This window comes from Dama dama, chromosome 33 (assembly GCF_033118175.1).
Source record: "Dama dama isolate Ldn47 chromosome 33, ASM3311817v1, whole genome shotgun sequence".
In the NCBI taxonomy this organism is placed as follows: domain Eukaryota; kingdom Metazoa; phylum Chordata; class Mammalia; order Artiodactyla; family Cervidae; genus Dama; species Dama dama.
Window position 1 is genome coordinate 65651773 of NC_083713.1, and position 13996 is coordinate 65665768.

General features: G+C 38.3%; 1 protein-coding gene across 1 annotated transcript in view; it reads left to right on the forward strand.

Moving 5' to 3' along the window:
- Positions 1 to 13996, forward strand: part of NCKAP5 (NCK associated protein 5) — a 1007389-nt gene that overhangs the window by 877902 nt on the left and 115491 nt on the right. Inside the window, exon 14 of the mRNA XM_061135363.1 lies at positions 6764 to 6842. Within this exon, the coding sequence (XP_060991346.1) occupies positions 6764 to 6842 (79 nt within the window). The remainder of the gene's footprint in view (positions 1 to 6763; positions 6843 to 13996) is intronic.

A 13996-nucleotide genomic window follows, 5' to 3' on the forward strand; every position in this document is an offset into this window, starting at 1 on the left:
TTTAAAAAATGAATAAAAGGTGGTTTCCCAGGATATGCTAGTTTCACATATTTTTGTTTTAAAATTATCTTAAATTGAACTTCCTCTCCTTACATTCTTTCTGTTCTTGTATCATTGATCTTGTGATATTCATTGTTTCTTTATGTAAACTTTAACTTAAACAAAACAAAAATCTCTTTTCAGAATTACCGTTCCCATATATTTGTGTACTCATAATAAAAGATTATAAAATATACTATGTACTACCCTTTTTCTTTCCTTTTTCAGGAAAACCTGAAAAATGAAGGAATTAGTCATGTTTTTCTGGAGTGGTTCAAGGATAGAGGAGATTTTAGTAGTAATCATGATTGGCATTATTATTAATTATTAGTTAATAATAATTAAACTCTAGGGTTCCTTAAAGTTTCACTTTAATTTGAAACAAATGTACACTTAAATGCTTTTTTTTTTTCAAACAGCTCTTTACTCTTAAAAGCTATAAGGTCTTTTTTTTGTTGTTTTTCAGACTCTGAAATCGTATGCAGGCTATGTTCTTTGCAAAAGTTTTTTTTTTTTTCTTTCTCCTTATTCTTGCTCTTGGCTTCCATGAGATCACCCTTTCTTGAAAACGTAGATTTCCCTTGCATTATAAAATCTCAAATTATAAGTGTATCTAAGGCTGCCCTTGTAGTGTCACTGAAAGGAAGAAAGAGAATGAACGTGTGGAAATGTGCAATATGCTGGAAATTCAATCCAGCCGATCTAAAACTTTGATAGCCTGGCAGAGCCCCGTATCAGAGGCACTCAATTTAACTATGCCCCATTTAAGATGGTTCTGACAGCTTGGGGTATATCGTCACTGTACAAAAATACCAAAAAGGGAAAAAAAAAACACAAAACTCTGTTTAGCTTTTACAATTTCATTTTTACTTACCTATTACTTCCTAATGCGAAAGTAATTTGCCTTGCTTTTCTTCTCTCATTTGCAGTCTTTTACAATGTAGTAACCAGTTTCATTTCATCTTCCCAGAATATCTGCAAGAAACACTCTTATTGTTCTTGGAGAGCAACCACTCCAAGTATACATAATCCATCAGTTGTTAGTCAGTTAGTCATGTCTGATTCTTTACGACCCCATGGACTGTAGTCCTCCAGGTTCCTCTGTCTGTGGAATTTTTCAGGCAAGAATACTGGAGTGGGTAGCCATTCCCTTCTTCAGGGGATCTTCTCGACCCAGGGATTGAACCTGGGTCTCAAAGGATAATTTTCTAGTTAGCTGCAAGAGGAAATTAACTCATGCTGGGAAGCTTTCAATATAGAGAAATATTATTAACCTAGATAGTTGACACACTAGTAATTTTTTCAGATGTAAAATGCAATTTTTTTCATCTCTGTGATCATCAACATGGAATGGACTAAAATTACTAATTCCAGAAAGGACAATGGCCATAATCCCTTTTGGGACTATTAAAAGAATAGCAGTGAAATTCATTATATGTTATCAGCCTATATAGAAAGGAAATTAGATGCAAAATAAGATACATTCTAATACCAGAGCACACTGATGTGAATGCTCATTAACCTTTTATTTTTTTTTTTTAATTTTTTTTTCATTAACCTTTTAAAATCAAGAGTTTAAGGGAATTTTTCTTTACTAGGGCTCAAGGTAAATTTGCTATCTGCTTCTTGTGTTGTAAGAGTGTTATAAAAATTTCTTCTCACAGTAGTTATTTTGGGTGAACACAATAGCTGCACATAATGCATTACATAGCATACTTTTTCCCTGAATAAAATCACTCTGCAAACATCATACCAAGAACTCCCCTGGAGTTCCAGTGGTTAGGACTCTGTACTTCCCACTGCTGAGGGTATGGGTTCGATCCCTGGTCAGGAATTAAGATTCTAAATAATGTGAGATGCAGTCAAAAAAAAATTTTTTTATGCCATAATGTACCATCATCCTTGCCCTTTACAAACTAAGACTATTTGTAGTCATGAGAGCCCTAAGGCTTTTTCATTATTTTAATCTGTGTCTGTATGTTCAGTCGCTCAGCTGTAAATGACTCTTTGCAACCCCATGGATGTTAGCCCACAAGGCTCCTCTTGCCATTTTCCAGGCAAGAATACTGCTTGCCATTTCCTTCTCCAGAGGATCTTCTTGACCCAGGGATCAAACCTGAGTATCTTGTGCTGCCAATCCGCATTGGCCAGCAGGTTCTTTACCACCACTCCACCTGGGACGCCTTCATTTTAATCTATGATAATAAAATTGAAAAGTTATTTCTGTAATATAACAAGTCCCTGTATGTAGCTCACGTCTACTTAATTCATTGGTGACTGCATATCCATTTTCAAGATTGCTAGATGCTTTCTAAAATATGTGTAAAAATCCCATTAACACTTTACCGAATTAAATTTTTTTCTGTTTTCAGAGCCTTAATTAAAGGCTTATGTCCCCATTTGTGCCATGATTTACAGCCCACTTAGCTCTAATTTTTGTGTAATTTTGACAAGGGCCATATTACTTTGTATTTTTACTTAAATTATGCAAAATCATTATAAGAGGGGGAAAAAGGCATCCCCAGAAAAGATTGCATCAGTATTAAGTAAATAAGTCAGAAATAAATGCACTCTCCTTTCTATAGGTTGTAGATCCTTCCTTTCTATGAATTTAGATAATTTTCTGAAATGAGAAGTCTCAAAGGAGCAGATCCTATTTAACTGTCACTGGACGAAATAAAAATCACTAACAAAATTAACAAGATCATATACCTGGTAAGAGAAGGCTATTTTAATATGGGTATTTTAATTTAAATTATGAGTATTCTCTTCACCTAGTGTCATATAGGCTGAAAAAAAATCACATATGCTAATAATAAAGTATCAAACTCAATCCCATTAAAGTTGTGGTGATGAAGTAGTGTAAAATGTATAATAATTACACAAATTGTTATCATCTTTTTAAGTTCTGCAAAATTTTATAATTTCAACATCTTTAATTGAACACTTCTGTTCTAAATACTATTTGGAGGCTAATAAGAAGCATGCCTGTTTTACCCTCTTCCTGCAAAGCGTTCTAAATGACTGACTTTTCTAAAGGTAATGCCTTCCAGGAGTTTTCCCTCCAAAGATCTCTTTTCTCGTCTCACAGAGGTTCATTATGTTCTTTTCCTTTTCAGTGAGCTTTAACATCAAAATGTTGTTTTTTGGGAAAGCAATTCATGTTAGGATGATTCAAAGAAGAAACATACACAGAATTCTAAATGAAGGATGTCCCCAAATACTAGGTTTTATTCTGCAATTATGGAGATATTTGTCAGCAGTGAATTGTTTCCTCCCTGTTTCCTCCTATGTCCTCTGTAACTCATTCCTCCCAGCCTTTTCTAATGGGAGAGGTTAATAGAATATAATGGGCACAGTGACATTTCGTAGTTACTTGTTAGAAACTGCTATTTTTTTTTAGAAACTGGTATTTAGTAAGCTCTTGACTACAACGGCAGAGCTCAAAAGATGGGCAAGAGTTGAAGGTACACGCACCATTAGAAGATGCCCAGAGTACTGACAGCAAACTGAAACCAAATTAGCCCACATTTGGGACTTCCCTGCTGGTCCAGTGGCTAAGACTTGGTGCTTCCAGTGCAGGGGGTATGGATTCTCTCCCTGGTTGGGAAACTAAGATCCTGCATGCCCCATAGTGTGGCCAAAAGAAAAAAGCCCACACTTGTTGTCCATGAATCACTTGCTATTAATACTTCTTACCAAGTGGGACATTACTGACGCTGATTTGTATCTGTTTCTGGTGGAGCAATGGCTGAAGAAATTCTAAATCTCTAAACACCATTGTTTGCTGAATCAAACCTTTTGGTTTTGTGACCATTCCCATCTGTGAAGTGCTTGGCCACGTGAAGAATTCACTTTGACAAATTCTTCTTCTTAAGCTGGCAGCCCTTTGCCCCCTGGAAGTTCCCCAACCTTTTGCCAACATCCAGCCCCTGTGTGATCAAGAGTGAAAATTAATTTTAATTTCAGCCTATGAAAAATATAATTAGCAAGGGGAATCTGCTGCCAAAATAAATTATGCCCCTCATTTCCATAGGCAAATGGGTTTTTTTAATTACTCACCACTTTGCATTGAAATCTATTTGTATGGATAATTAGAGCTGACAAGTGTGCCATTCTAAGACACTACCCTATATTCCATTCCTTTGTTGATTCTTCATCCATCCCCTTCCAATTCAAAATTTCCCCTCATGGGTCATCTGCTCCTCATGGATCATTAGCCCAGAGGAGCTGAAGGACTAGGGGCCTGTCTACAAGCCCAGTTCCTCTGATAAATACCCAAGAGGCCACATTTAGCATTTGCTGTTAAGCACTTAATTCCCTAGAAAAGTTCTGACAGGAGCTAACAGGTAGGACCTCAAGATGGTTTTATTTTTCTTCTTAAATATGATACTTGAACAGAGGTGGTAATGAAGTTCCACAGAAGACATTGGGAAGAGAAACGGGGCACTTACACACACACAGAAAATTTTTTGCTACTCTTAAATGAAAATATGGTTTTTGTGTGTTTGGAATACTGCCTACCTAATTGCTAGACGCTAAGAAAGATACGGTAGTTCTTGGGAAGGTCTGGAAAGGGTGAGTGTGACCATATGGTACACTCTGAAAAAATTAAATTACAGCGATGAATAGGGGTCAAGAGTACCCATTCTTAAAGCTGAAATTCTTTTATAACCTTAAAGAGATCACCAACCCTTTCTAAGCCTCTGTTGCTTTATCTCCCAAGATAGTAACTTTATTCTAATTGTTGGATTCTTTTGTTCAGTATTTCACAGACTGATGGAGATGTTGGTTCGCCCACCTTGCAGCACCCCATTCAAGTTTAAAATCAGTTGGTTTAGAAAAGCCCAAAGGAAATACTGTTTTACATAACAGGTGTGGGAGAATATGGAGCATCCTGTCATAAGTGTTGGAATGGGATGAAAATATAAATAGACTTCCTTGATATTTCTATAAATGAGGATAGAAAGTTCCTGTTGAAATCTTAATGGAAACGAAGGTGTTTGGATCTCCCTCCTTTTGGGTTTCTTGGCAGCCTTGTTACAAGAGGTCACTGAGCTAGGTGAACTTTGGAAGGCAAATAAGTAACATTGTCTTGATGATGCTCACAGAGATGTTCCTCTCTGCTTTCCATAACTACTAGAAACAGAGCTGGTTGATCGTGCTCTTCTTCCCTTATTCCCTAACTCCCTTCCTCCGGATGTGCTAACAAAACAGTGCCAACTGCAGACAGTTGATGGGGAGAGAAAGAGATGAAGCCTGGCCTCTGGCTACTCAGCCCTTAGCACACGCTTCTTGTGAGGGTCCAGATAGCCATTGACTAACCCCCTTGAGTGTGCCATCTTCTAGCTATTAGTATGTGTGGATCATGCACCAGTTACTTTTGTTATTGGAACCATAGTCATGAAATGTAAATAATTGGTCTTATTCCATTAATTATGAAAAGAGGGTAAAAAGTGGAAATCTAAGTCTAGCTCAAGGTCAGTTTACAAGTGTATGACTTTCTATATTGTAAGTATAAAATAATGGTTTCTCAGCCTTCAACTCGAACCCCTGAGCAAATTCACTGACAACCTCTAGTGTACCCCCACTGCATTCATCACACAGTTCGCATTACTATCACTGGGTGGCTGGAATGCACTTTCAAAGAGATATTCAGGATCGTTCTGCCAAGGACCACAGCTATCTTGACCTTTTGGCCAAGTCTACACTGACAGTGTTCAGTGGCGATTTGAGAATAACAAAATTTCACCAAATGAACACAAATCTGAGACCAGATTTGCTGTGTTTGAATCTGGGTTTCACCACCTGGACAACTGCTGATCTTTTCTATTTCTTCAGGGCCCTTATCTCCAAAACGGAGCTAGCAATAGCGCTTAACCTCCTAACATTGTGAGGGACGTGAGAGCATAGGAGTGAGGAGCTTAAACAGCTCCTGATGCATAGTAGTTAAGCGTTGGCTGTTTTTATTACTGCTGCTACTAGACTGGGAAGTACGGGATATGAGTTTTAAGTTTCAGTGTTGGCATTTATGGTATCTTTAAAGAAAGTTGCTGGATTTCAAAATTCTCATTTGTGAAATACTGTGATTTTATTGGATTCTTGCTCAAGTTCCATTTGGTACTCCTCTGAATATCCCAGCTGAAGTACAAGGAGGATGTTTTTGACCTGGAAAAAATCTAAATAAATGTGTCACCATCCTAGTTCACTGAGCACGCATCATAGTCAACTCACATTTCATTCTGGAAAGAGCAACAACAAAATAACATTTTCTTAGAGTTATATTCTAGGAAAAGGTCAAAAGATCTAAGTGTATTTCTTTATTCTCATTAAAATAACTTGTGGGATAGTCACTGTCCCTGGAAGAATTATGTTTCCTTAGACTTTAGTTTTTCCTAACAGCTCTGTGTTACTGACTTTTTTAAGTATTAAAAAAAAAAAAACACAAAAACCTTAAAGCTGTTATCTCAAAAATCTTTGCAGAATCAAATACTCTGTAAGAGCTGGTGTTATATTTCTGAAAATATGCTCTTATAATTAAAACTTGTAATGAAGCCAAGCTATAGAGTAGGGTAAAATGAAGTGAAGAAAATATATCTGTATATATGTACATACATTCAGACGCATACATACCCATGTTTGTTATAGAATGCACCAATATTCTGAGGATTACAAAATCAATTTAATATAACACATAAGAACAAATATTTCCTTGTTTCTGCAGATAAGAGAGGCAAATGAACACCTGCAAGAGAATGAAGAAGAGACAGTTGCAGATTCTGCATTTCAGAACCGCACCATAGGTAAGAATTCACGTCTCCATACGTCTTTAACTGACATTTTCTACATGCAACCTTATTTCAGAGATGACATGTTCTTAAAGAACATGTCTTATGCCCACTTCTACCAGGATAGGATTTTAACTTCTGATACGTGGTTTTCTTTATCTTCTTAAATATTGGAAACTACCGTAAAATAAATGGGTCAAAGCAGAACCTATGAAGAAAACATAGGTGTTTACAAAGGAATGCAATGCAAACTAAAGTGAGACCTTGTCAATATACAATGGAAATGATACTGATGTAAATAATTTCTCTCTGAGGAGAAAATCAACTTTGAATTGATCCAGTTTCTATAATTGTCTCAGGAAGCACTACTATTGGCTTGAAATGTGGAGTAGTAACTTTCTTATATTGAACACTTTTTTTAATTGAATACGTTTTACCCAGAGAACTAAATAGATGCTGTTGTTGTTGTTGTTTAGTCACTCAGTCGTGTCTGACTCTTGGACCCCATGGACTGTAGCCCGCCAGGCTCCTCAGTCCATGGGATTTTCCAGGCTAGAATACTAGGTTGGGTTGCCATTTCTTTCTCCAGGGGATCTTCCTGACCCAGGGATCAAACCTGAGTCTCCTGCATTGGCAGGTGAATTTGTTAGCACTGAACCACCTGGGAAGCCCCAGATTAAGTATTTACAGCTTGCCAAAATCTCCAACTCATTTTCTTTACATTTCTGTTAGAACCCTGATTATAGGTAGTCCTGTCTCAGAGATATATTTGGCTTGTCAGCTCTGTCCTAGAATTTTGCATGAGCCTACATTGAAGGGACTCAGGTTTCTAACACAAAGGGATTTTCCCAGCCTGTTTCCATCAGCCAGGAGGTAACTGGTAATAGAGTAGCTGTCTATGACCGTAATCCTTGTCAGGAAATAGAAGACGTGATAACAGCTCTAGGACACCTTGGACATTTGCAAAATTAATTGTTCTTTGGGCTCTAGAAATAGCTGTGAATGTAAGCTTGCTAAATATTTAGCTTTATGCAAAACTTCAAAGCATGAAGAGTCATTTTTTCAAATCACATTTGGGTGTGTAGACAGTACTGATTAGCGTACTCTGGGGTAGGACAGCCCCACAGATGTCTGGTTTCTGTTATCCTCAATGTTCACTGCACCTTCTCCTATTCTTTCCCTGGAATACCTTTAGCTGCCAACTCTCAGCAGCTCACCACTCCTAGCTCCATGTTGGTATGTTTTGCAGCTGTTTTTCTAGCTTACCCAGCTATCTTCTCTCAACTATAATTTACAGTTTATCTCAGAGAGTTATTGTACCCCCAAAGTTTAATAAGATTGGCATACCATTGTTATTCTTTTCTGGTGTAGTTGGGAATATAAAAGTCTTAACAACAAAATGAGTGGAATCTGAATATTTTTATTTTAGAAAGACATCCTTTAGTACAGTTGTCAATGTAAAATGCTTAAATTAGTATCAGTTCTGCATAGTTAGCTAATATCCAAGTTAAATATTATTCAACAATCTTCAAAAATGGCACTGTAAAGCCCCACTGAGTCATGATTTTTCTATAATGAAGTGTTCTTGGGCTTTTCAGTTCAGCTCAGTTCAGTTGCTCACTCGTGTCCGACTCATTCCGACTCCATGAACCGCAGCATGCCAGGCTTCCCTGTCCATCACCAACTCCCAGAGTCCACCCAAACCCATGTCCATTGAGTCGGTGATGCCATCCAACCATTTCATCCTCTGTTGTCCCCTTCTCCTCCTGCCCTCAATCTTTCCCAGCATCAGAGTCTTTTCCCAATGAGTCAGCTCTTCACATCAGGTGGCCAAAGTGTTGGAGTTTCAGCTTTAACATCAGTTCTTCCAATGAACAGCCAGGACTGATTTCCTTTAGGATGGACTGGTTGGATCTCCTTGCAACCCAGGGGACTCTCAAGAGTCTTCTCCAACACCACAGTTCAAAAGCATCAATTCTTTGGCACTCAGCTTTCTATAAAGTCCAACTCTCACATCCATACATGACTACTGGAAAAACCATAGCCTTGATTAGATGGACCTTTGTTGACAAAGTAATGTCTTTGCTTTTTAATATGCTGTCTAGGTTAGTCATAACTTTCCTTTTAAATAGTAAGTGACTTTTAATTTCATGGCTGCAATCACCATCTGCAGAGATTTTGGAGCCCAGAAAAATAAAGTTAGCCACTCTTTCCACTGTTTCCCCATCTATTTGCCATGAAGTGATGGGACCGGATGCCGTGATCTTAGTTTTCTGAATGTTGAGCTTGAAGCCAACTTTTTTCACTCTCCTCTTTCACTTTCATCAAGAGGCTCTTTAGTTCTTCTTCACTTTCTGCCATAATGGTGGTATCATCTGCATATCTGAGGTTATTGATATTTCTTCCAGCAATCTTGATTCCAGCTTGTGCTTCCTCCAGCCCAGCGTTTCTCATGATTTATCCTGCATATAAGTTAAATAAGCAGGGTGACAATATACAGCCTTGACGTACTCCTTTTCCTATTTGGAACCAGTCTATTGTTCCATGTCCAGTTCTAACTGTTGCTTCCTGACCTGCATACAGGTTTCTCAAGAGGCAGGTCAGGTGGTCTGGTATTCCCATTTCTTTCAGAATTCTCCACAGTTTATTGTGATCCACACAGTCAAAGGCTTTGGCATAGTCAATAAAGCAAAAATAGATGTTTTTCTGGAACTCTCTTGCTTTTTCCATGATCCAGCAGATGTTGGCAATTTGATCTCTGGTTCCTCTGCCTTTTCTAAAACCAGCTTGAACATCTGGAAGTTCACGGTTCACATACTGCTGAAGCCTGGCTTGGAGAATTTTAAGCATCACTTTACTAGCGTGTGAGATGAGTGCAATTGTGCAGTAGTTTGAGCATTCTTTGCGATTGCCTTTCTTAGGGATTGGAATGAAAACTGACCTTTTCCAGCCCTGTGGCCACTGCTGAGTTTTCCAAATATGCTGGCATATTGAGTGCAGCACTTTCACAGCATCATCTTTTAGGATTTGAAATAGCTCAACTGGAATTCCATCACCTCCACTAGCTTTGTTCACAGTGATGCTTCCCAAGGCCCACATGATTTCTCCCTCCGGGATGTCTGGCTCTCGGTGAGTGATCACACCATCATGATTATCTGGGTTGTGAAGATCTGTTTTGTACATTTCTTCTATGTATTCTTGCCACCTCTTCTTGGGCTTTTACAGTAACATATGCAAAGTTAGAGGCTGCATTTTGTTCGAGAGAGCTATAGTTATCTGGGTACTTTCTATAGACTAGCAATCCTTTAGATCTGTACTATTTGACATGGTAACCAGTAGTCAAATGTAGTTGAGACTCAACTTAAATTCATTAAAATTACATAAAATTAAAAATTCAGCCCCTCAACTGAATTTTTCAGTTGCATTAGCCACATTTCAAGTGTTCAATGGCCACATATTCTGTATGCCCTGTATGAACATGTCCATCATCACACAAAATTCTTCTGGAAAGTGCTCGTTTAGAATACTCTCGTGGAAGCAAATTTGAACTCTGCTTCTGACAAGAGAACTGACTTGGTCTTCACATAATTGTAGACTCACCTCCTCAAACTAGTGAAGATCTATCTTAACAAGCTGCTATTGGCAGCAAGTAACAACAAAACTGACTAGCCATGACTTAAGTAATGAAGTCACTGAATCATCTTATGTAATTAAAAGTCTGAAGGAAGGCAAACATAAAAGAGGAGCACCAGCTCAACAATGCTATCTAAAGCCCTGTTTGTTTGTCTGTTTTTGTCCTCATCCTCGTCACTTCTGGTTGAAAATTGATTCCTACTTCTCTAGGCATCCCAGCTATATTCAGGACAGAAAGTGTAAGGAAAATTAAAAATTTTTCAGAATCCTCCCCACTGTGGACTTAATATTACATGTCATCAATGAGAACCAGGTCATAAAGCCAAACTTAGGTGCACAGGAAGCTGGGAAAGTCAGTATGTTGCTTTCCAGCCCCTGTTGCATGAGATAGCAGAGAGAAGAGGGGTGAAAATGTTCTCTGAGTTAGACAATCAATAACATTACCACAGGCCTTTTAAAAAGTTCATCCATTTCAAGGCTGAGTGACATTCTACAAATCAAGTGGTTATTTTATTGCACAAAAATGACTGAAAAAATATTTTAGCACCCAAAAATCCCAAAGTTCCTCATTTTGTCTAAGCTAAGTGTTATCACATATCTTCCCAATATTTACAACCATTGTATATTTCCAATTTTCTCAGCAACTGAGCAAATCTAAATATGGTCTTAAAACCAAGCAGCTGCTAATATCTTTGACAAAGAACAACAATCAGAAAATCTGTGAAACTGAATGTTTATATTTCTGTGGTTAAGGATAATCATGTCAGTTTAATCAAAATGGTATGAGTTGATTACAAAGCAAGATATTGTTATCTTGTTGTATATTGAAATTCAAGATTCATGAATGAAGTAATACAACTAGATTTTTTCCTTTAAAATTGCCCTAATAAATATCAGACTTTCATGTTAATCAGCAACAAGCAAATGACCATACTAGCCTAATATAAGTATTAACATGAATAATCACAAACACAAATTGTTCTTTCTTGCTGTTTAACTGTAATATATTCACCCAGTGTATTATGCTAATTATCTAATAAGATTAAATGATCGGTAGGAATTCAAATAACATTACCTCATATTAAAAACATCAACTAATGATAGCATCAAAAATAATCTCCTAAGAGGAGACAGGGGATTTGGAAATTCCTTTAAAGAGGAAGAGATGTCTTTTGAGGAATATGAGGAAGAAGGAAAGCAGAATTAAACGATAACGAAGAAAACAAGGCTGCATGGTAAACTCTTGTGAAGTGAAAGATGTGTGGTATTTCCCCAAATCTAAAAGAGTTGCTGTGGAGTGGAAGTTTGCATGCTCAACACACAGTGAGGCCAACAAGGCAAAACATCCGAGTTTGGAGTAGAGAAAGGTTTATTGCAGGGCCCTGCAAGGAGATGGGTTTCTTGTGCCTAATAAGACCCCAGCTCCTGGATGGGTTTCAGCAAAGCACTTTTAAAGGCCAAGAGACGGAGGGCTGTGGTTAGTTGTTGGCAGACTTCTTGGTCTCAGAATCAAGAAGACCAAGAAAGATTTTGTTCTTGCAGCTGTTCACATAGGTCAGATCACAATATTCCTGTTAAACGTCCAACAAGACAAATATTATGCTCTGTTCTGCAACTTTTTAGATCTGTATGAATGGACCCTGAAAGGTCCGAGTCATGAGAATAGGCTATTCTATATATCTCAAGGTATAGGTAACCGTGCTTTTACGGAAGGTTCAGAGCCAGTGTGACTAAGCTTGGGAAAAGGAGCAGACCTAATATGGAGTCAGATTTGTCCTTCCCTGTTACAGAGTTACAGAGAACAGTTGGTCCAGTAGCACAGTGGGCAAATGTTCCAGTGCCTCATTGTGGAACATAATTTGTTACTCTCCCTTATCGGCTAGGTGTCTCCTAGTCTCTTCTAAAGGGCCCCTTCTGTCTCCTACTACCAGAGGAGGATGTGACAAGGGACATGGTCTAGTTCTGAGTATCTTGAGGATAAAGTTCTCTTTGTTTAGCTCTGTGAAGTTGCCTTGGTGCTATCCTGCCCGACTCAGTAATTGTCTCCAAGAGCTCTCCTGTTGTCCTTCATCCCTCCCCCAAATAGTCTACAGCAGCTAATATACTAGAAGGAGGATTATGGATGCTCAGTAAGTACCCGCTTTGATTTACTTAACAGACCATACATCACTTTATTTCCATTTCCCCAACGTGTCTTGCTTTCTTCTTCCTTGTTTCCATACAAACTTTAGCTGTCTGATCTGGTAAACTTACGCATGTCAGTAAGTTAGATTAAACAGCTATTTTTTTCAGATGATGTATTTGCATTATAAAAGGGACTCAAGAAAAATTCTACCTCGAGTTAAGAGGAACTCTTGGGAGCTAACATTTCAGGCATACACTGATCAGAGCAAATTATAGGGTGAAGAAGAAAGGACAGGAATTAACCTGACTTCAGACGATGAAGAGCACAAGAAGCAGTGTAGCAAAGAAATGAGTTATTTTGCTGTATATAACCCTACTTTGCATAATGGCCTGCCTGAAAGTTAAGAAGTAAGACAAGGCCATGCTGAGCCAAATAGAAAAGATTTGAATCTCCTGGTACAATGGCCATTTTTACCTCTGTAGCACATAGAACTTGTTCTTCTAAGTTTTTACTGTCCAACCAAAAAGTACCTTATCCATGGTAGTAATGTGCCTGGTCTGGGGTCTGGTAGAAATAGAAGGGATAAAAGAGTCAAATGATTTATAGTTATCATTGTTGAGGAATCTTTACACCAGATTGCAGTGAAGGGCAACAAATGCAGCCTCTCTTTTACCCAGTAGAAGAGAGAAGACCTGACCTGATGTTGATATATCTGTAGCTGTGGTTCTTCAAGAATAGGCAGGGTCTCACAGATTCTTGAATCAAGTAGCTCAGTTACCTGGAGAACAAGAACACGAACCTAGATATTTATCTCATCTGAATGGAAAGAGCTCCAGAATCTATTCAATACTTTATTGTATTAAAGTCCTAATGTGATATGGTTAGGGGCTTCTCAGATGGAACAGCAGTAAAGAATCTGCCTGCTAATGCAGGAGACACAGACACAGTTTCTATTCCTGGGTTGAGAAGACCCACTAGAGTAGGAAATGGCAACCCACTCCAGTATGCTTGTGTGGCAGATCCCATAGACAGAGGACCCTGGTGGGCTGCAGTCCATGGGGTCCCAAAGAGTTGGACACAACTGTGCGAATGAGCACACACACAATATGGTCAATGGTGGTTGTCCATACGTGGATTATACAGTTTCAATTAGCTAGATCTCGGTTATTTTTAAATCCAAGACTGGATTTCCCTGATTGTTAGCACCAGTAGGATTAGGTTCATATGACAGGGAAAGAAACTCAAATTACAGAAATTTATTTGAATAAGAATAGAAATTTCTTTCTGTCATACATGACAGGCCACAGGGAGGTGGTTCAGGCTGATAGCACAGTCTCAGCCTACTCCTTTTTCATTTCTCTGCTTCATATGGTTTCCATTCCCAAGGCCACTTTCTGGTTCAGTATGGCTA